Source organism: Lycorma delicatula, chromosome 2 (assembly GCF_047948215.1).
Source record: "Lycorma delicatula isolate Av1 chromosome 2, ASM4794821v1, whole genome shotgun sequence".
NCBI lineage: Eukaryota > Metazoa > Arthropoda > Insecta > Hemiptera > Fulgoridae > Lycorma > Lycorma delicatula.
The window spans coordinates 38,776,171-38,800,733 of record NC_134456.1 but is presented as its reverse complement, the minus strand read 5'-3'; the positions used below and the strand labels follow the sequence as shown (position 1 = coordinate 38,800,733).

The 24,563-nt window shown below is 36.0% G+C and overlaps 1 protein-coding gene across 2 annotated transcripts in view; it reads left to right on the top strand.

Annotated features, from left to right (window-relative positions):
* Nucleotides 1-24,563, top strand: part of prd1 (pleckstrin homology domain-containing protein pruning defect 1) — an 89,440-nt gene that overhangs the window by 8,042 nt on the left and 56,835 nt on the right. The window contains exons 2-3 of one of the 2 annotated variants that reach the window (XM_075355146.1): nucleotides 16,825-17,014; nucleotides 23,889-24,070. In XM_075355146.1, the coding sequence (XP_075211261.1) occupies nucleotides 16,825-17,014; nucleotides 23,889-24,070 (372 nt within the window). Of the gene's footprint in view, nucleotides 1-16,824; nucleotides 17,015-17,496; nucleotides 17,671-23,888; nucleotides 24,071-24,563 lie in introns of those variants that run through there. The other variant, XM_075355147.1, reaches the window with a different exon arrangement.

Genomic DNA, 24,563 nt, shown 5'->3' with positions numbered 1-24,563 from the left:
TGTTTCTTTTTCCCTTTAATTACTTTTAGCTTACTTTTTGCATTCTTTATTATTGAATTTTGTCATGTACATACAAAAAACCTAATGGTGTATTACTTTCAGTTTCATTGTTGCATGATTGTTGACTGTTGAAAAAACCAGAAAAGAATACAGTATGAAAATGTAGACTTTTATAACTAAAGATTTGTTGCTAAAAAATTAGAAACAATTGGTTATTTGATTTTTGTACAACAAATATTTGTTGTATTTTAATGTTATTGTTTATAACTTTATATTTTTATTCATGTATTGAAATGAATATAGCATGGAATTTTGACCATTAATTTTGAAAGTGTTAGTAATTTTTTTTTTATGTTATTTTATAAAATAATATGTAAAGCCATATGGAAACATGAACTTACTTAATTGTATGTGATACACACTATTGTGCGTAATAGTAGGCTGTTATCACTGATGTATTGCATAAAAGTGATAAATTATGTCAAATTTGCAGTTAATCAAATTAACATAAATATGTTTATTATGACTTAAAAAAAAAAAACAGTTTTATTTGTTATTATTATTATTATTACTTGTAAGTTCTTGTTGGATTCTTTATGTTACGTTTAATAATGAGGGTTTTACAAGCTATAGAATTAATTTTCATTCATATTGTTTGAAAAGGTATCGTAATATAACACAGAGTTCCAAACAGTTTTTTTTAGAGAAATCTGATTCATAAGACCTTGCAGTTTGTGTAATTGTTGGTCATAATCAAATGCTATGAAAAAAGTAATGTCTCATGTACTTTAGAGTTAGGAGCTAACTGAAAACATCACAGACAAGTTAGGAGAAGTTTTTACTCAGGTTGTGTTCCAAAATGCCAGCTTGTGTTAATATATATAGCTTATTCTTACTGTAAAATATACCTTTTATTAAAAAAAAAATTACAGAAAAGATTTGAAAATTAAAAAGAGATACATTTTCTAGTTACATGGCAATATACTTTTAGAAAATCAGAGCTTCTTCATCAGTTGTTTCAGACCTATTGTGCCACTCAATAGTGAGAATCGTCTACAAACATTTTTTCTGAAGTATATTTCTTTCTTTTTTTTTTCTAGCATATTACCTTATATGTACTCGCATATATATAAACCGGGTGAATCAGGAGGAAAGGGTAATAATTTGGGAACTGATTCTAGAACCTAAATAAGAAAAAAATTCATACAAATATATGCCTGAAAACGATTTGTTATCGAGTTACGGCTAGCGAAAATTTCAGTTTCCCCGGAGAAATGAAGTCATAACTGAAATTTTTAAGGCATATTATAGGTGTAAACTTGCTTTCTTGTTGTGCTTTCAAAACATCACTCTTTTGGTGTTTTTGTGCTTTTTGGTGTTTTTTGGCTGCTGGTCGAGTGTGGACCTTTCAGTGGTTTCAGGCTTACTGAATTGTGGGATTGCGATCACAGTTAGTGCTTTCTATTTTTAGACTTGTCATTTCACTTTCTACGGGAGGTGAACGGAGTGAGCTTTATACGGCGCGTACCCGCCTCATCGGGGCTGAAAGGTGGCAACGACTTCTGGTTGTAAGTCCCGGTAACAAGCAAGGGAATGTTTTTGTTCTTTCTCTAGTCCTGCTTGAGCTCTTTTCAGAGCGAGGGCCGTTATCCGTGGTTTTGTGCCGTACGTGTTCAGTATTGCACTCAATCGATCCAGAAGCGGCTAAGAGGTCTAAAGAGTGACAGGGGAATAAAGAAGGTCCCCAGCTGTCCGTGGTTCGCTGCGGGTAGTCGTCACATTCGTGGGTTCGCCCAGAGTCTTAGTAGAAGGAATACAGCGAGTATGTCTCGTCCAGACAGTAGGCAGGCTAGGGCAGTCGTCTGGCCAGTCTTGATGACCAGCTGGTAGTTTGGCCTGGGTGCAAGAGGAGAGCGGAGGTTTCACCGTTCCTCTTTTGCTCGGAGAGTGAGCTCTCTGAGGTAGAGATGGTAAGTGCTCCCACCCGGGAGTGTAAGAATGATCCTTTGGTGGAGGATTTCTTGGCTGCCAAAGGTCAACCTGGCAGCTCTGGAGCTATGCTGGCAGCGGCTCAACAGAGCCTAGACTATCTCTTCGATTTTATCGAAGGTCCCAAGAGGGTCAGCGCTAGTGCGAGGGGCAGGTTGTTGCCGCGATTGCGGCATGTTAAGGGTGTGCTGTCTGCCTTGGCAGATGGCTACGAGAAATTGGCCTCTAAGACCGCAGAGGTCAAAGTAGTTACTGTCCCGACGCCGGCTCATAGGTAGCAAAGGCGTTTCACCGATGTTGTCAAGGGAAGGCGTGAGGCTAGTCAAACCTCGAAGCAGCCCGAGGCACTTTTTGTTAACAAGCCTGAGGGGTCTACTAAAACTAGTAGACAACTCAAGGAGGACTTTCAGGTCGCTCTTCGTAGGGCCCGAAAGAACCTCAAGATTAGGGAAATTAGGGAGACTAGTAAGGGTTTAGTGGTGGTTGCAGATGACACGGAGACAGTCCGAGTCATCCAGGAGTCTCCCGTGGTGAAGGAGCTCGAGGTTAAGGTCGACCCGAAGCGGAAGCGTAGGCCCCGGGTCATTGTCTACGACATTGACCGGCGGCTATCTGATAAGGAAGTTCTGTCTCTCGTGAGGGAGCAGAACACCGAGTTGGATGAGGCCGACTTTACCAAAGAGTATAGGCTACTCTACAAGACCGGAAAGCGGGATGCCCAGCGGTATCACGGTGTTTTTGAGCTCGGTACTAGTCTCTTTCAGAAGTTTGTGTGTGAGGGTAGGTTGTATGTCGATTTTACTTCCTGTAGGGTTAAGGAGTACGTTGATGAGGAACGGTGCTTCAAGTGTTGTCGTTTTGGCCACCGGGCCAAATTCTGTAAGTATGCGTCTTTCTGCGCGCATTGTGGCGTGGAAGATCACAAGCGCGACGACTGCTCGCAGAAAGCCGAGGCTCAATCTTGCGTCAACTGTAAAAGGTTGCGCAAAGAGTGCAAGCATTCGGTCAACAGTAAGGACTGTGGCTGTTACTTACGTGCGGTAGAATTGTATTTCAATTCCTTGGCTAATTAGTATCCTTCTTTGAGGCATTGTGTTTGCACACAGGGCTAGGAAAGTTGTGTTAGGGGTCTCGAAGTTGTTTTTCAACACCGCCCATCGTTAGTTGGGCGATCTGCCAGGTCGTTCAGTTGTCCTTTAAAGATGATCCACCTATTTCGGATGCGGAAGGCTGTATGTTTTTGTTACTGCGAAGCCAAATCGCTTCTTTGGCAGTCTTATTTCTCGACCGCGGGTTTCTGGTGGTGCTGGCTCTGCTTGCAGAGTCGATTCCGCATCGGAGGTGAGTGGATCTGGCTTTTAGGTTTTTCAGTCCCAGTCTTGGACTGGGTTGCGGCATTTTCTTGAGGGTGTTGACCTGGCAGAGTTTAGGTATCCTAGCGGCTTGCGCTGCTGTATAATTACTTGACTAGCCTGTTGCTTCTCGCACCTGTGTTGGCGTTTACGGGGCCTTGTCCAGTAGGACTCTCGGGTGGCTAGGACACCGCCCAGGCAGTTTAACTGGCCAGAGGTAGGCGCTTTGGCACCATCCTCGGTTAGATTAGTCTCAATGGAGGTTGTGCCCGGGGAGTTCGCTCCCCGAGCATGATTATTAACTTTAGCATGGCGATTTGTCTGATCGGAGTGCACACTTATTAAGGGAGTAATGAGTGGAATTGGTTGCGATCAACCAGGGTGTTTTCCGAGCGGCCCTCTAAAATGGAGCTGTAGTGGGAGATTAGAGGTTATACTCAGCTCCTGATCAGACCTGACGACCTCTGGGACTTGGTTTATTGTGCTAGCGGCTGTACTCCGATCGCTTAAATTTATTACGATCCGTTTGCGGGCATTAGTTAATTAGATTCTATCTAGTCTCAATGGAGGTTGTGCCCGTGGAGTTCGCTCCCCGAGCACGATTACTGATTTTAGCATGGCGATTTGTCGAATTGGAGTGCACACTTATTAAGGGCGTCGTATTCCGAGCGGCCCTCTAACCTGGAGCTGTAGTGGGAGATTAGAGGTTATACTCAGCTCCCGACGGACCAGACCTGAGGACCTCTGGGACTAGGTTTATTGTACTGGCTGTGCTCCAATCGCTTAAATTATTACGATCTGTTTCGGTGACTGAATTTTGCTGATATGCTGTAGTGGCATACTTGATGCATTTATGCACTAGGGGTGTAGTGTAGTTTAGGCTTATTGTGGTAGGCGCTGGGTCTTCTTTCTACCGCGAGTAGGTTCTTTTGTTTAGTTCCTGAGGGTAGCGTTAGGTGTCAGCTGTCATCTTCGGAAGGCAGAACTCATTACTATCTCTCGTGGCGGATTACTGATGTAGATGTCCCTCGAGGCATCTGCATCGGTGGCATCTCACCGTGGCCGGGCTGAACACTGTGGAATGTGATCAGTTTGAGGGCAAGAAGATGTCCTCCGTTAAAGCCACTGCTGGCTCGGAACGGAGGGGGTGGTGTAGCGACCGGACACGCTACGAGGCGGGATCTTCTCCCCTCTGGGGGGGGGGGGGAATTGAGATGTGCTTTCATAACGCGGGGGTTCTTTAAGGGAACTAGGACCAAATTTACGCTGTGATTAACACCTTTAGTAGGGAAGTTGTTGCAGTAGTTAGTTTGCCTCAAATCCGAGACATTCAATGAAATTGACTCATAAATGGTTAGAGCTAGGCGTTGGGTCTTCATTCCGCGGTTAGGCTTCTAGCTTAGTTCCTGAGGTTGACGTGGTAGCTGCAGGTGTCCGTTGTCTTCTTCTGAAGACATAAACTCAAAAACTATCTCGGGGTGAATTTACCGATGCAGATGTGTTATCACCTAACTGAACAAGTTGAGTTAGGTGAGGTCGTTGAAAATCGGAGCCACGATGTTCTTCTTCTGCAAAACCCGTACGTTGTCAAGGGTGATCTGCCAGGTTTTTCAAGCTGGAATAAGGTATATGTTGGCTATAGAAAATCCGCCGTTCTGTGCAGGAAGTCAATAGATAGCGTCTTCATACGGCAGGCCTCTGACACGTATCACGTCGTCGTTAAGCTTGCCGTGGATGGTCTTGACCTAGTTGTGGTTAGCTCGTACTTTCAGTACAGAGATCCCACTGAACAACACTTGGAAAGATGGGATAGAATTGTCAGGCTGGTAGCGGGTCGTCCTATTCTTATAGGAGTTGATGCGAATGCCAAATCGCTTCTTTGGCACAGTGGGATCGCAGACGACGGCGGTGAACTACTAGAAGGCTTCATCGCGCAGCATCAGTTCGAAGTATTCAGTGTAGCCGGCGAGTTGTCTACTTTCGCCAGCGCAGTCGGATTGCGGAGGGCCTTCCATGGTTCCAACATTGATGTTACCATTGGCAAGGATATTCCTGGTCGGATTCTAAACTGGTCGGTAGTCGATGATTGTGAAAGCGATCATCGGCTCATAGTTTTTGATTGGATAGGTGGGCTGTGTGATTTCTGTAGGGCGGACGCTCCTGTTCAGCAGGGGCGCTTCCTGCACAGGCGGGCGGATTGGCCCAAGTTTTCTAACATTTTTGCGGCCAGGATGCGGGTTTTTACTCGTACCCTGGACGAGGTCCCATTAGATAACCTGGCAGAGAATTTATCTTCTGCAGTGGTTGAACTCTCTATCCCCCGGAGCACGGGTCGAGAGAGAGTAGCTGGTTGGTGGACTCGGGGCTTGACTGCGATAAAACAGGCTGTGGGCCGACTCAGGAGAACCGCACAGCGTGCGCGTGATCCTGACCGGCGTGCAGCCCTGTTTGCGGAGTATCGTCAGAAGAGGACCGAGTATTTTCATAGAATTAGGTCTTCGAAGAGTGATTCGTTGGGCTCTTTTGTTCTAGACCAGGGAAATAAATACCCATGGGGTGTTGTTTATCGAGTACTTGGACATAAGTGGAAAAAAGACAGTCTTCTGTCGGCTCTCCCGTCCCAAGACGGCGTTGTAATTGAGAACGATCGTGTCCTCTCTCATCTGATGGACGATCTGCTCCCTGATTATAGCGAGGTTGGTGAGACCTCGTATTATCGGCGAGTTCGAGCGGAGGTTGTAGGTTTCAACACTGACTCTGTGTCTTCAGAAATTACTGAGGCGGAAGTCCGCCTAGTAATTTGTAGCCTGGCTAGGAATAAAGCCCCCGGATATGATGGTATTACTGTGGAGCTCCTTGTTCGCGCCCTGCCTGTGATTCTTGGCCCATTGACTAGGGTTTTCAATAGGTGTTTGTTCGCTGGGTACGTCCCAGCATGTTGGAAACGTGGTATTTTGAAGCTGTTATTCAAGGGTGGCGACAAGGACCCCACCGTCAGTTCTTCTTACCGTCCTCTGAGGCTCTTGCCAGTAGTTGGAAAGGTTTTCGAGAAGGTTCAGAGGTTCTACCTCTGCATCATTGGTAGGTTGACATCAAATCACATGCTGATGGGCTTTAGACTCGGGAAGAGCACGGAGGACGCGATTCTTAGGGTAATGGATCTGGCTTCAGGCAGTGCAAATATGTACTTTGTGTCTTCTTGGACATATCCGGGGCATTCAATAACTTGTGGTGGCCCTCTGCCTTGTTTCAGTTACAGAAGTGTGGTTGCACGCGAGATGAGATTAGGACTCTCTCGAGCTACTTCAGCGACAGAACTGTTGTCCTTCGCGACGGCAGTTCGCAAGTAAGAAAGACAAAAGGATGTCCACAGGGCAGTGTTCTAGGTCCACTCGTCTGGATCGTCGAGTTTGATTTTCTCATGCGGCTGCGCTTGCCTGGCGGTTGTCGCGTCGTGACTTATGCCGACGATGGGCTGCTGCTGGTCGAGGGCGGTTCGCGTGCTGAGATCGAGCTCAGAGCGGCACAGGCATGTAAGATTCTCGGTATGTGGAGTCTTCAGCATAAGATGGTTTTCAGTGCGGAGAAAACCACTATGATTTTTTTGAAGGGCCGGCTAGCCGTCACCCGCGAGTTGAGATGGACGGCCTTCCCATTAGGTATGTCACTCTTCAGAAGTATCTGGGTGTTATCCTTGATGAGAGGCTTCTCTTCAAGGAGCACTTGCAATATGTGGCGAAGAAGGCTATTGATGCTTTCTTCGGCGTCCGTAGAGTTGTCCATCCCGATTGGGGGTTGAATTTCCGTACCATGCGTATTCTTTACAAAGGTGTCTGCGAGGCCGTTATGTTATACGCTGCGCCCGTCTGGGCTCATCGTATGCGGTGCCAATGTTATAGGGACATTCTATTACGAGCCCAGCGTCTTCTTTTGTTAGCGGTTGTCGGCGGTTACAGGGCTGTCTCGCAAGAGGCAGTTTATGTGATCGCAGGCATCAAACCCCTGTATATTTCGGCTACGGAACGTAGCCAGCGGTATGCTGCAAATAAGGGAGGCCTCTTACATCAGGGCGTATGCGTGAGATCGAAGACCAAGGTTTTGACTCTTGGCAAGCTAGGTGGAACGATTCTGCTACTGGTCGTTATACGCATGGTATATTTCCTAATGTTAGAGAGTTGCGAGCGGTTAGCTGGATATCCCTCAATCGGCACACAACGGAGTTTCTCTCCAGACATAGTGCCTTTAGGGAAAAATTGGCTAGGTTTAGGTTGGTTGACTCCGGCTTATGTCCGGACTGTAGGGTCGTTGACACTGTGGACCATGTCCTACACATTTGTTGTTCCAGGTACGAAGCTGAGCGTACCAGAGTTACTAGGAAACTCGAGAGAATTAACTCCTTCTTGGATATGCGAGTCAACTGGAGGACTCGCAGTGAGTGGACAATTGTTGCTGGCTTCCTTCACTTCCTCGCCCTGTGCAGGACTGCCGAAGGGATTTAGTATGTGATAGGAACCTGGGTGGCTGGGACCGCCTGGGCAGTTGACTGGCCGAAGGTAGGCGCTTTGGCAGCGTGCCACGGTTAGATTATTAAGAGGTGTCATTTTAATGAAATTAAGCTGTAGGTGGAGTTGCGGTCGCTGCCAACGGGCATGGAATTCCTTGTCCCGGGGGGTGCGGTCGCGCTTCGACGGGAGCGTTTGTATGAGCATACGACATTGTCGGCGGGACGTGGCTGCGTGCCGCTTAGGTGGCATGCAGCAGCGTTTCGACGGCGGTTAATGGAAGAAGGTGAATGTCACGCGGGACTCCGCGATGGAGCTGAGCTGGAGTAGGCGTTCATTCTCCTCTCCCTGTAGACCAGACCGGAGTCCGTTAAATTTGCACTCACGTATGAGTTTAACGTAAAGCGGGATTCTTTAAGGGAACTAGGTCTAAATTTCGTTATTAACACTTTTAGTGGGAAAGTTGTTGTTTTATTGCCTCGAATTCGAGACATTCAATGAAATTGGCTCATTAAATGATTAGAACTAGGCGCGGGGTCTTCATTCAGCGGTTAGGTTTCTACCTTAGTTCCTGAGGGCGACGTAGTAGCTTTAGGTATCCGTTGTCTTCTTCGGAAGGAATAAATCTAAAACTATCTCGGAGTGAATTTGTCGATGTAGATGTCCCTTGGGGCATCTGCATCGGTGGCATCTCAGCGGGGACTGAACTGAACGCTGTGGTATGTGATCAGTTTGAGGGCGAGAAGATGTCCTCCGTTAAAGTCACTACTGGCTAGGAACGGAGGGGGTGGTGTAGTGACCGGACACTACACTTGAGGCGGGATCTTCTCCCCTCGGGGGGGGGGGAATCGAGATGTGCTTTCATAACGAAGCTGGTTTAGCCGACAGTCGGTCGCGTGCAGTAGTGTTTTCATAATTGGTTGCTCTTGCGTAAACGATCCAGCAGCGGCTAAGAGGTGCGACGAGTGACAGGAGGGCAATCAGGCCCCCGTGGTATATTTGTGGGCTTGCCCACGAAAGTAGTAGATATTAACGAGTATCTTATCTTATCTTATTTACTTAAGGAAGCATTGGCGAAGATGTCGATTGTAGAGTCTGATGAGTCTTAAGGGAAAACCCAGGCGCCTTAGAAACGAAGGTCGATAGGAAGGAAGTGGAGGATGTTTACGTCTTCTCCTCCGATGACAAAAGCCAAGTTAATCAGGTCAGGGGTAGGTGCGTCCACCCGGGTACCAGAACGTAGTTTTATTAGTGATTTCGTTAAGGCTCGGGGTAGTTCTGTCTCTCTAGTAACACAATTTGAGAAATAATGTAAGCAGTTGTTGATAGCACTCGAAGCACCTCTGCTGCGGTTTTCAGACGAGTGATCCTGAGGATTAATGAGTGTAAGACAGTGTGTTCTCTGCTTTGGCAGTTTGAGGCACTTTATTCTAAGCCAACTGAAGTCTAAGAGGTTTTAGATAAAGAGGCAGTTTCTGTCTCGGTACCAGCATCTGTATCTGCTAGGGCGGAACGGAAAAGCTACGCCGCGGTACTTAAAGGCAAGCGGAAGGCCAACTTACCCTGCAAGTAATAGCCAGAGGTCATCTTCGTAAGCAGGAAGGAAGGCTCTACTAAAACAATTAAAGAAATTAGAGAGGAATTTCAAACTGCTCTTCGGGGCAAGAAGTCAAATTCATCAATGCCGCTAATTGTCTTCATTCGTGAAATGTGTTGGTTCTCTATCAAGTTTATCAACTTGTTGGAGCACCAACGTGATAGTTGGTATTACGTTTCAACTCGTTTCGCCAATGGGAAATTTTCAAGCACTGCAAGAAATTCATTGTTTAAAAATGCCAGATAATTTCTCCCCGTGACACGTTGTTCTAGTGTGAGAGGGCTATTAATTGGTTGTCGATCATGTCACACCAAACGTTCACCAAAAATCGAAAACATTTCGGTTCACCGAAACCGAAAATGTGTGATCCTTACTACAGCATTTGAGTTTTCTTCAGACAACCGATGTGAATTCCGTGTGTTGTTTATGACATTACGGGTGAAATTAGCTTCGTTGGAAAATAGTATGAATGGAATCAAAAGGTAATTATTGATAACCCGTTGATAAATTTGCAGTCGTTTGGCACGGTCACCAAGCTAGAGATGTTGAAATTTCTGAACATGATAAGGACGCAGTCAATGAGCATATAATTGTTTCCATACTGTTGTTGTGAATTGCTAAGCCGTGTAGAAATTCTTTGCGTTCTCGTTGTAGGACTAAGCTATACCACCTGAAGAATGTTTTCTTTTCATCCCCATTTACCGGTTAACGTTCAAATGAAACACGAATGTTGGGAAGTGTACCATTCCCACGAATACTATTAAAAAGTCAACAAAATACTTTACGGTTTGGAAGTACTCATCCAGAATACCTACATCTCTCAAATCAGCTGATTTGGAAGTCGAGAGTTTCAGCGTTCAAGACCTAGTAAAGTCAGTTATTTTTAAACGGATTTGAACACTAGGTCGTGGATACCTGTGTTCTTTGATGTTTGGGTTTCAATTAACCGCACATCTCAGGAATGGCCTAACTGAGATTGTACAAGACTACACTTCATTTACACTCATACATATCATCCTCTGAAGTATTATCTGAACGGTAATTACCGGAGGCTAAACAGGAAAAAGAAATAAAGAATTCCTACATAGGTATTCTTCCACCGCAGCTGGAACACTTCCATCGCAAAAACCGTATGTAAAGATCATATCAGTATATTCTGCACGAGTAAAGAGAAGCGGTATTTTTCAAAACAGAATGTCAATTTTTTAAATTTAAATTCACTTGAAAAAATGTTGGTACAGTTTAGAGTATAACAAACAGCCAAACACTAAATAACTTGATTCTAAAAAAAAAATTATACTCAATAAAAATTATGTTAAAAACAACTAAACCGTCTAACGTTTATTATTAATAATAAAAAAATCTGTCCTTTGCCTTTTTTATTCTGATTAAAAAGCAGTCACAAGTTGTTCAATCAATAATTGTTTAAATCTATGCTTGTTGTTTGATATTGAAGATTTTATTTTACTGTTATATATTTTTGTTGTTATTTAATTATTGCTCATTTATTGGATGTTATGAGATTATGTTGAAATTTTTTTTGTTGGCTGTGATTATTTTTCTAATAAAATATAGAATGCAAATGTTGATTTTTAGTACGATTATTGCCTGTTAAATTTACACAAAGCACTGTAAATTTGATGAAAAACTGAAAACAATATTAAAAATGTAAATATATTAATTTGAATATTTTTTATGTTTTAAGTATAACGGACTGGAAAATAATAAATATAAACTTGTAATGTTCAAATGTGAAAAAAAAAACATAACTGGTTTGCTAAATGGATGGACACAGTTTATCTAATTTTCTTTTTGACCTCATTCTAACTATGTGTCTTACTGACTAGAAAAAAACCACCTCCAACATCAATTTGTAATAATAATACAGTGCAGCATATTATGATACAACTTTCAGCGCAGAAATTATATGAACTCGATTTTGAAGCCTTACAAAAAAATATATACATCTATCTGATTTCAAAACAGTTAGATCATGCATTATATTTTGTGTTTGGTGATAACTCTCTCTTAGTTTTTACTAATTTTTTGGTATGTTTTCTCGTGAGAATGAAATTCTATAAGTCCCACACTTATGAGTATCCGAGTGCGACTCTTTTTGTAATTAGTCAACTTTGTCTTTCTCCCCACAATCTGTGTGTCATTTGCTGCCCGGTAATCCACAATTTTTGTTATGCCGTTGACAGCAATCTTTTTTTGTTAGACTTCAGTCATTTCTTAATTTCTTCAGTTGAATTTTATCAATCTGTTATTTTTGGCACCAAAGCGGTGAAGTTTTTGTCTGTAGAACTATTTTCGCAATCATGATCTGGAAGTTATATCTTCACATTTATATCTGTTTCTTCAGTAGAAATAATGTTTGTTTTAACATGATTTCTTTGTGGGTTTATTTCATCAAAGATTTTCTGTCCAATTAAAGGTCTCTTCACATTATTTTTTTCCAACATTTGTTCATTTTGCTACGTTTTGATTATCTACTCCCAGAATACACGTCTTTTGTTTATAAAACTTAATAAGATTATTAATAATTCAATTATTTAGTCTGTGGTTTATAGGCAAATAAGACCTAGTAACCTTTGGTGGTCGAAATATTACTCTAATTCACCATTTCACATTACTGGTAGTTCTCATCTGGGCGAGATGTATTAAAAGTCTGAGAGAGTAGTCTCATTTAGAAAATGTTTAACTTCTACAACAAATTCATATTAAAATCATGCCTTAAAAAATGTTTGATTGGAATATAAGAAGATATTAATAAGATTGCAAACTTTGAAGAGCAATATTTTTCAAAGCCCTAGTATTTAGATTTCACTATTTTATGAAATCCACTACTTTAAAAAGCCAATATTTTGTAATTCCCAGTTGCATTTGAGCCAAGTGAAAGTGTAATTCATTCTTTATTATTTTAAATTCTGAGCTCAGGTTTATTTTGTATGAGCTAAGCTTTTGTTTAGAAGCATTCTGAAATTCAGTCTTCTCGTCACAACTGTAAGATCTAGCGAGCAGCCTTCTTTATCAACCAAATTTTTAATTGTGTGCCAAATGATTCGGTGCTTTAAAGTTGGATTCTGTTGAAAGCATGCTTTGTGCGTAATAGACATTCTAAATCTTTCATGCCTTTTCTTGCAGCGTTCACTCGATCTCATACGATCGCTTAAATGAAAATTTAAAAACGAATTTGGAAACTAGAGAAGCTAAATTAATTTACTTCCATTTGTTTAAATGCCGAAGTTTGGCAAATACGAGCGAGGCGGTGGTATTGATGGTATTCGGCAGTGGTGGGGAAGTGCACCATGGCGAAGCGGGCTGGATCGTGCCTTGCTCGTATCAAACATATTAACACAATCTAATTTTTTCAGCAACTTTTTAAGTTATTGTATGCTTGTTTTTTTTTTTTTTTCATCGTCTTGACAAGCAATAACACATTATCATAACAGATTTAACGTAAAATGCATACCTACTTACCGATTGCCGTTGTTTCCGAAAACTATTATATTTTTGTGAAACATTTTTCAACGGCATTTAAACGAATAAATTGATGAATTTGAATTGATAAAGGAGTAAATTAATGAATTGTTGTTTAGCTTCTCTAGTTTCCGAATCCGACTTTAAATTTTCATTTAAGCGGTCGTGAAAAGGCATGAAAGATTTAGATGTCTATTATGTATGTACAAAGCATGCTTCCGATAGAATCCAGCTTTTGCCCACATATTCTACAATACATCAACCTATATTTTCCCCAAAGGCGATTTTAAACGCAAAAACAACAGAGTTGGAAATTTTCGCAAAAATAACCATTTTTAGCAGTTTTCCGGATTTTCTCGGCCGGAAATGCATCAGTAAAAAACGCATAAGTTATCATTTTACAGGTTTTACAATTTTTTGTAACATTTGTTTTGAATGTACAGTCATTTCTCCAACGGTTTTCATTTTATAAGCAAAAGACGAAAAAAAAATTATTTGCACAAAAACCTTTTTAAACAGTTGCCTAGTTGCGAGTTTAAAACATATACGTTTTCATCTATGAATCTTACTTCAAAATATCCCGTAATCGGTTTCTGGGTAACAATTTAGTCCCTCTTAAGTTCTATTACAAGAAAGGGAAATAGAATAAAATGAGATGTCCAAGTCACCAATACCTATTATAGTGTAATACTAGATGAAATTACAAATGAAAAATAGTTTGGAAAGCAGCCAAGGAAGAAAACCTTTTGCTTTCTTTTTCCTGTTTAGCCTCTGGGAATTACCGTTAAGTTACTCCTTCAGAAGATGATTGAGGATGATACGTATGAGTGTAACTCATACATAAAAAATATAATCTTTTACAGTCTCAGTTCGACCATTCCTGAGATGTGTAGTTAATTGAAATCCAACCACCAAAGAACACCAGTATCCATGATCTAGTATTCAAATCCGTATAAAAGTAGCTGCCTTTACTAGGACTTGAATGCTGGAACTCTCAATTTCAAAATCAGCTGATTTGGGAAGACGCATTCACCACTAGACCAACCTCTGGTGGGTTAAGGGAGAGAACCTAATTATTGTAAACATCATCTCTGTGATTTTTACATAATTAAGTTTAATTAAATTTTTTTTTTGTATGTAATCTCCAAAAAAATTCAGTTTAGCTATAACTTATAAAATACTTATAAGTATTTCATAAATACTTAGTACTTAGTTACCAGTTCATAAATACTTAGCAATTATGAATGTCTTTAATCATTCATAATTTAATGATTTAAGACCTTTAGCCTTGATCAGTGTTTCTATGTTATATTCTTTCAAAGATAAAATAATTTTACAAATTAAATAAGTCGTAAACAGTTGAAAGAGAGATCTGAAAATTAACGTATGATATGGTAGTAGAATAGTCTACCTTATGAAACTTTTATAAGGATTGATGCTGTAGTTCTTTACTGGTAATTGATCTAATTCAGCTATGCGCCAGAAGAGTCAAAGATTTGTATCTGTTTTCATTGTAGAAAAAACATACATAATAAAATTATTAAAAAATGAAAGTGTAGTAAAACCAAACGCAGAGTAAAGTGATGTAAATTTTAATGTAACTTGTTTTGAAATTTGATGAATGTTTGTTTTTGTTTAGGCTTCAGTGAATACTTCTTTTGCTGTCACTAGTACTGCTCATTAACAATAGGATTAATACTTAGGTTGTAAAATCTCTCATGCAGATGAAAGAACATGCTTATGTTTGTCAAAAAAAATTAATTATTATCTGTGTTCATAGGTTCTAATTATATGGATAATATCAGTAATTTATGATATGATTACCCTCAAAATGGAAAAATTTAAATATTGAAGCTAAATTTTTTTTGTTTTTATTTCTGTTTATTAGCTTGGTAATATTAAGTAATTTATTCACTGAAGGATCAGCAGTATTGCTGTTTAAAAATTTTTCTATGGTCGTTCTGCTGTAAAATATTTTTAGGAGTTTATATAGTAATTTTATAAAAAACCGTTTCTACTGAACATGAATAAAATGTGATTTACTTTTTTTTTAGATACATTGCTGTCATTTTTGTAGTAATTTAAGTTTTTCTTATATCTAAGAAAGTGTTCTAATAGGTTTCTAAGGGGATGGGAAAAATAAACTTGTTTTTCTTTTAGAATAATACTATAGTGGAGATGGCAGTAAAAATATTGAGAACAATTTTATTTCTTAAATAAGTTAAATTATCATGAAAGAAAGTATTTTGATCATTTTGGATGAACAATTTTATTAACTGCTGTATTTATCCTATTGGAAAAAAAATCTGTTAATCGAAATTCCTGTGCTATGTTCAGTTCTATTAATTATTTTGTAAAATTGAAGATTGTATTGATATTGTCCAGATTGCAATTAAGGGCATGACTTTAGTTTATTCATGTGTTTATTGTCATTGAATACTTTTGGAATATTTTGTTTTCTTATTTATTTATTGACTGTAATGAAATTAGTTTTGCATGTACCACCTTACTTGTGCATAAATTAGTGAACATTTACTATTCTATATTGCTATATTGTGTATACATTGTGTACTATATTGCTATATTGTACATACATTAGGTCTATAATTTTTCATATCACTCAAAATATATTCCTAATTGTTAAATTTTTGTTTTTAATAGTAATTTAAGTTTTAGTTTTTTTTCTTTTTGTAAATTATTTTTGTTTTTGCTTGCTCTTTAATGCAATAGTTTATATATTGAAGATTTGTTTTATTTTGAATATGTTTAGGCAAAAGTTAATTAATTGTCATGTTTTCTTTCCCTCTAAAAAACCCTTTTCATAGTTGGATTTTTTTTTAATGATTACTAGGTGTATGGTTTAGCATACCTCATTTGAAAATGGAAGATGTGTAAAGGCTTGTAAAATGTTATTGTTAATTAATCTAGATTTACAATTAGTTAATTAAACAGAGGTGAACTAATATTAGTTCAATTAGAAATGTTTATAATTTTTTTGTTTAGTTAATAAATAATTATATTATCTGCTGCTACAATTTATTAGAGACATTGAGTTAGTAGTATTCTCAGTACTTGGTTTTATAAATTATTATTCTCTTCTATGACAGTATTCTACTTTCACTATTAAATTGCTTTATCATTAAAATTGGTTTCAGACGATACTGTGTTGTTGTCAGTTACAGTCATTTCTTTTGTCCTATTTTAACTTTCCATTTCAACCAGTGGCCACTGATGTTAGAATATTTTCATCTTATGTTTTAATTTTACCTTGATTATTGGCATTTTTTATTTGGCCAGGAAATTAAAATTAGCTTAAATTTATTATAATTTAAAAGTAAAAATACAAAAATCGATATAAAGTGAGATAATATTTGTTTTATATAGGAGTAATAAGAACAAATGTGTGTGTGGATATATGAGATTAAGAAAACAAATTTTAGGGTCAATTTATTTTCTGCTTTTTTATTTGCTGTATGCTTTTTAAGATTTTTGTTTGATAATCTTGAAAATAATTATTCAATCTCAGATGTATCTTTATAAATATTAAACATTTTTAATTAATGAACTTTATGCTTCATGTGAGATAGTTTGATTTTAATGTAGTGATTTTTTTTTTCTAATTTTGATCTTTTACATTTTTTATATTTTGTTACTATGAAATTCTTTTAGTAAAATTTATTTTGATACACAAAATTTTAAGTTTACTTCTTACTTATGATTTTGTTGTATTCATTTAAATTGAATCATTTTTTAAATAGATTTTTTTTAAACATGTTCTTTGAAATCGTTACATGGTATGGAAAAAGAAATGTAGAATGTGTTTATGTTAAATCTTTTTTTAGTAAATTACTCATTGTAGTAATGACTCATAATATTATAAGTGTAAATCCCTCTTTTACAGGCTGTAGAAAAAGGGACATGTGAAGTGCATACAAAAGCTCCAGTTATAATATCTTTGAACAGAGTTTTGAAATCTGGACTTAAAGATATCAGTCGAGGTTACTGGCACATCGTTCGACAGTACACATATACATCTGAACTCAATACATTAAATAAGTTTTTTAATCCAACATTTACTCAGCAAGAGAAAGGTATTATTCTTTTATGCATTATTCTAATTCTATTATTTTTGTTATAAAAAATAAATATGTATTTACATTACTTTCTTATTGCCATTTATTTTATTTGGTTTGAATAATATAAAAAGATTTAGTTTAGCCAATTCTTATATAATTTTATTTTACTGATCATATAGGTTATGTGTGTGTCAACTGATTTTATATTGCTTGTTTTTATGGTAATTATTTATCTATGTCTAATTAATGGATAAATAAGATACTGTTAACTATGATAGAACATCGTGTCATTATTAAAATAAATTAAGAAAATATGTAATGTGTGATTCATTTTTATACTATATGTTTATCTTATCTCATTTCTATACTCTGTTGTACTCGTTTTTTTTGTTTTTTTTTTCATTTGTGATATTTATTTCTAAGTTGATGTTTAATTAGAATATTTAAAAATAATTCATTTATACATTAATGAATAGGAAGATATTCATAATGTATAAACTCATTAAGTATTTGTTCCATTAACATTTTAATTATAGTGTTTATTTTGATATATATTTCTGTTGTGGTAATGTTGTGTAAAGGTAGTTAATATTTAAGTAAAATGAATGTTATTGTGATAAAAAGTTCAGCCATTTATTCATATTTAATTTTTTTTTTTCATTTTATAAAAGGTAAGAATTATTTTAAAGTTAGCCTTAAAATGTGTTTTACTTGATAAATCATTGAATGAATGATGTTGAAAAATAAATTTTGATACTGAAAATATAAAAAAAAACGTATAAAGTAATCAAGATATATTCATTTAAGTTAACAGTTTAGAAAAGGTTTTATAATACCATATAAGTAAAATCTTGTAAACTATTTTATTATAGTTTATTTTATTCAAGCTGTTTCATCCTTCTCATATAATTTATTAAAATTTATTTTTTTATTTAATACTTTTGATGTCTATTCATTGCAACTAGGTTATATAACCTAGTAGAATTATATTCTATTTTGAATTAATATATGTAAATCATATATTCAGCATCTATTTTTAAAGTATTGATTGATAATCTGTAAAAAAGGATTTATTAAATATATAGGCTTTTGTTACCTTTTTTTTATACTTCATTCTCTTCTATTTTCTAGGATGCTGCTTCTTGTGTAATCTAGGTGTTGTGAAACTGTCAGGTTGTAAAAGATAGAGTTCACAATTTCTCCCGTTAATATTTATTTACTAATGAATGAATGAATGTTTGCTTTTGGAATATTTTTGTTTTTTATTAGCAGAAAAGGCTAAAAAAAAATTTTTCTACTATATTTAAAACTGTATACTTAACATAATATTAGTTTATTTATTATTAATAATTATTTTATTAAAATGCAAATCCTTCCAGCAGAAGTGAAAAAATAAATGAAAAAAATGTATTTTTGTATGCTGACTTCCTTATTTTTCTTGTTTGTGCACCTTCACACAATAGCCTTAATTACTTCATCAACAGTATAATATACGTATATAATTTTACCCATAAAAAAATGTGAAGAGTTACATAATTAAAAAAATGTTTCAAAAATCCTCTTTAATAAATTTGAATGTATGGATTTTATTATACACATATATATATATATATATATATATATATATATATATATAAGTAATGTACTTTGTGGAAGCACTCTCAACAAGGAATATAAAGAAATTGTTGGTTTATAAAATTAAATTTGTGTTGTTCTGGGTCTTGGCCAGAACTAAACATTTGAATAACATTTTTATTTAGGATGTATTGATTGGATAATTTTTAACATGTTTGGTTATATCTAGTAGTAAAATGAAAAAAATTATGCACGAAAAACTGTTTACAAAAAATTTTACTTGAAACCTAAACCTTGATGTGAATTTCAATTTTTAATTATTTGTCAATAAACGCTACAGAAGGATTTATTTAAAAAAGAATAAACAAAAAAAATTGAAAATAAAACTACTTATGAAACTATAGCAACAGCTACTTTCAGCAGAAAATAAATAATTTAGGCAGTCGTTGGAAAGCATTCATTTTATTTTAAAATATCCAAACCATTTACACCCCCATTTCAGATTGCTTATGATGATTTAGTGCATGCCCTTTTTTTAGGTTGGGTAGATAATACTTATCTGAAAAAATAAAGTCAGCATGAGTCTTTTTTTTTATTGTCGGAGAAGGAGGGGAAACCTTTTATAGGCATCATGTGATCTCATACACCATAGTAGTGTGGGATATTGTCCTCCACTAAAACCCTCCCGTGCAGGTTACTACGATCTTCCTTGCAGGCCTACCCACTAAAACCCTTCCCCTTCTACAACATGAAATGCCTTATGGTATTATCTCAGCACCTCATGTGTCTTGTTTCCATCCATGCCTCTGTTACTAGCCCCATGTCTTGTACTTTTTGGGATCCTGTTTTTTTTTCTAACTCTCGCACTACACCACTACAACAGCCACTACACCAGCTGCATCAACTGAGATTGTCCTGTACCCGGCAGCATACCCAAATGGAAATGGAGACAGCCCTGTACACCCGCTAAAAATTACACAACTCTCCCCCTCTGCATGCGATGGACCAGACGGGCTCCATGTTGTAAATTCACGCAGTATCCATACAATACTCCACACTGTTGGCCCCAACTCTGAACCCTGTGGAACACCACAACTCAAACTTATCCATACCTCTCCCTTGGTGGAAATATCTTTCAATCTTTTGGAGAACACTCCAAACACTGGTTTATCCTCCTCAAATTTGGTCTGACACCATGACTTGTCAGCGCCTGGAATATCATGCCCTACAGTAGTATACTGTTGAAAGCATTTTTTTTTTTTACATCAAACTGGATTACTGCCAGATTCAAACATGTAGCTCAATCATGAGCATGAACCAGAAGTCACTCAAAAATTCCTGCTGATGAACAAAATTTTAAGGGAGATCTGCCTTAAAATTGGAAGGTAATATGTGATTTTTAGCCATGCTTTTGTAGACCCTTCTACTCTATTGATCTGAAATAAAGTTTTTTTACCACATTTACTATTTTTTTTTTTGTTAATAGATGATCCTTTTCTCTATTTTTCAATAAGCAATAATCAACTTTTTTATCTTTTAATAAATTTCATTTCTCTGTGATAAGCCTCAGGATTAATCACACCAGTCTTCTTTGTTTTTTTCAATCAAATAGCTGCCATTTTATGTTGCATAGGATGAAAAGAATCTTTGATGATATCCACAGTGGGGCAGAAAAACATGTATTAGTAATTACAAAGAACTCATTTTTATTCATGTGCTGGAGTTTAACCCACATGTTTGCTGTTATTGTTGAAAAACCAATTTTTTGATTTGAACTAACATTAAGTCCAGAAAAATTTTTATTTTCTCAATGATGTCCATCCAAAACTTCTCATTACATTTCGCAGCTTGCAGCCTGGCATAGTGGCCATCTCAGGTTGAATTGCAGGAAAACCACGTTTAATTTGTGATGTCAGTTTCTAGCATATGCTTTGGATTTTAAATAACCCCATAGGAAGAAGTGACATACAAATCTGATTAATGGGATGGTAAAGTAGTGTCTCCACACAGGGAAATTAATTGTTCTGGAAATATCCTTCTTAACACTTCTATCAGAACACTAGCATCCTGTTGGAACCACACTTTGGCTCTGTTCTTCTTCTGCAAAGTTCAAAAGGTCTGACTGTTTTTTTGAAAGAAATATTGGGCTATCACCCCAAATTCACCACTCTGCATCTTGCTGTAATCCATTGTGAATAAAGTGGATGCTCATGAATTTGAATTTGACAATCCTTTCTTTCTTTCTTTTTCCTGTTTAGCCTCCGGTAACTACCGTTTAGATAATTCTTCAGAGGATGATATGTATGAGTGTAAATGAAGTGTAGTCTTGTACATTCTCAGTTCGACCAATCCTGAGATGTGTGGTTAATTGAAACCTAGCCCACCAAAGAACACCGGTATCCACGATCTAGTATTCAAATCCGTGTAAAAATAACTGGTTTTACTAGGACTTGAACGCTGGAACTCTCGACTTCCAAATCAGCTGATTTGGGAAGACGCGTTGAATTTGACAATCCTGGAAATTCTATTTCATAAACCTGACAGGTAAAATGGACTTCTTCATTCATGAGGATTGCTGTGTTTTCTGTCTTTATTTTCAACATCATCTCTACAAAAGTTTGGCATTTTTCCTAATCATGAGGGATCAATTTTTAACAATCATCATTTTGTAAGGCTGTAAATCAGAATGCAGTGTAGTCTTCTGATAGTTTAATTGGGAATGGTCAGAATGGAGGAATGTCAATGCGTCAAATAAGAGTTAGTTTCAATCTCCTGCCTTACTTGTTCAATGTTCTGTGGTGTTTGGTGTATAGATTTTGGCCTTCCCAATGGTTCTATGTTTGATGCTAATACTTTCCTTCAGTAATAATGCTCCTCCTAACATGATTGTGTTAATGAGAAGGCACTGAAACATGGCAGCCAACAGATGATGAGATATTCTCTGCAAGAGCATGACAGAATCATTGTATTTCAAAAGCATGTTTCATAGCTCCATGGTGACTAAAATGGCAGCTAGGAGTGAGAGTCCCCCCTATCCCACTCTCCCAAGATCACCACCACATGCACAATAACCAGTGAAAAATTGTCAGGTTTTCCTGCCCCACTCAGTACATATCAGTCTGCATTTTTTTTTAAATATATGTCAAGGAAATGTTATCTTTATAAAGTAATTTTAAGTCATGTTGTTTTTTTGTTTTAAATTTCATTTGTAATTTTAATATTTTTGTTCATTAAAGTAATAACTTTGATCTGATTAATAAATTAAAATATTAAAGTTATTTATTACTCATTGTTGAAATTTTTATATGTTTTGATATGACTACACTTTATCCCAACAAGAATGTCTATCTCGATAGTGAAGTCTGTTTGCATCTCGGCTTTTCATCCAGAGGTCCTGGGTTTGAATCCTGGTCAGACATGGTATTTTTCATACCCAGTCAATGTAAATATCCTGCACACAATCTTCAAGCTTGTATTATGATATCGTCAAGCAAAAAAAAATTATTTGTAAAACTTAAGTTCTGATTAAATTGAAGTTTTAATTAAAGTGAAATTAAAGTTTCAATTTAAGTTCTGTATTATTTGTAAAGTAGAATTTTATGTAAAAATTGTATGACAAATTTATAACATAAACAAGTTCTATGAAACTGAATTCTTTTCATTTTAATTATAAACAAATAGAACAGCAGTGGGTTCATCCTCTGCTTGGATGATAACAGGTGATCTTTTCTTGGGCGATCTAGCTAATCTTTTCACGGGTGTCATAGAAATGAAAGCTAAAAGAGAGAGCCAGATTTGGCTCCTAACTATTACGTCTTTTTTTCCCTAACCTGAATAATTGACTTCTGGATGAAGATTCACTTCAAATGATGTGATCAAACTTAAACAACCGCATATTTTGAGTTGGACAAATTGCATTATACTGAGGGTATTAAAAAGTTGGAAAGTCATGAATGTAATGAATTGACTATTTTAAAGAATAATAAAGAATTTCTGAAAAATCTTTGGTTTTTTTTGTTTGAAAATTGTCCAAATAGCCCTCATATATGAATGGCTTTCTTTTCTAGTGATACTTACATTGAAAATTCTGTTAACAAATTAATCAAGAAAAACTTGTACTTATTTATGAAATGGAAGATGAACAGATGTTATCATTTTTGAACGTAAAATTAATTTGTAAGATAATAAAATCACTTTTGATATATTCTGAAAATATATGATCACTGATAATTATATCATTATCAAAATTCCTTTCATTCTATTTGAATAACTGTGTAGTGGAGCTCTTGATTTATATAATTGGCATTGTTAATATTTCTTGATTAAGTAAGTACATACTTGTTTTTTGTTTGCTTTTAGTGAAAATGTTTCTGTTTGTAAATAAAAACCTTTTGTATTGAGTTGTATTTTAACTTAACATTAAATGTGGCTTGAATTTATACATTATAAAATCATTACATTACTTTATTCACATTAAAAAATAAATCTTTGGTAGTAATTTCTATAGACTAAAAAGCAGGAAAACATAGTGGATTGATTATTTTCATGATACATCTTTATTTAGGAATATATTATTTATGAATTTTTAATTTTTTTACTTTTTTGTTGGTAAAAATTAGAGTAGGGATTTGTCTTCAAATTTATAACATATTTCTATATTTTAGAAGCTCCATTTAAAAACTATAGCTTAGTAATTTGTAATTTATTGTTGATAAAGGTTTTTTGTCATTACACCATCGATTATTACGGTCAGCATCTATATTACAAAAAAAATTAGACATAGCTTTACTAATACTGAACTTTCATATTTAAAAATGTACAAAGTCTTACACTTCACTTACCATTATTGGTGTTTTATGAAAAACAGTGATTATAAAAACAAAATTTCGATTGGACTAAAATCCCAGTTTATCCTACAGTCATCCCTTATTTTTGTGAGACCTTTGACCTGTAACAGGACCAACTTGTGAGCTGATTGAGCTAGTCTCACTCTTCTATCCAAGATCAAAATGCTCTTAAGATGATACTCCAGTAGGTTCATCCTTATTGGTTTGTGATCCTTCAGTTCCAGATGTATTATCCCTGGAACTCTGTCTTGGAGGAAGGTTTGGATTTCACACTGGATAAGTGCCTTGGAGCTTATTTATCCAGCTTTATATTTTCTTCAGTGGTTGCTTAACCTTTTATCTTATTTTTTGTTTATCTACTGTAATGATTACATTTTAATATTAACAAACTTCTTCCAGTGGTTTTAAAAAAAATGTAATTACCCTATTAAAAATTTGTACTAAATGAACATATATTTTTTTAATAGGCATTACATGGTTGTGTTATACTCTTGTAGAGGGTTCTCTATTGAGTTACATCAGCAGTTTGGTTTTGGACATCAAAGTTTTGCACAGGTATTATCAAGATATAGCATTGCTTAGAGATCATGATCTGGTTATCAGACTTATCTCAGCTCTTCATAAACTGTCTTCAGTAATTCTATCACCTGTAAGTAAATTTTTTAGTTATTAATTATTCATTTAGTGAAATATTTTATATATATGTTAAGTAACATAATTAAATTGAATGAAAATTGGGTACAGTAAGGTTGGTGAAAATAGCTTATTTGGTGATATCGAAGTATTTTTTATTATACTTTATATAAACAATATAAAAAATGGTTATAAATATTCTCTCAAGGTAGCATAAAAAAATTATCTTCTTATTTCATTTAATTGAAATTTCTGATAATTGGCTTAAGATTATCGAGTAAGGTGTTTTAGAAATTTGGTAAAACAATTTCAGCAGCCGTAATGGAAAATAGAATGTTTTTAGAATTAATAAAATTATTTTTATTAATTTTTTCTTAAGTAATTTATTCTTTTTATTGTAATACATTTTTGAAGTATATAACTTTTTTTTCATGAGAGATGCTTTTTGTGTGGCATACTATTTAGAAATATTAATAGATTAAATTAAAAAATCAAAATTTTAACCTTTC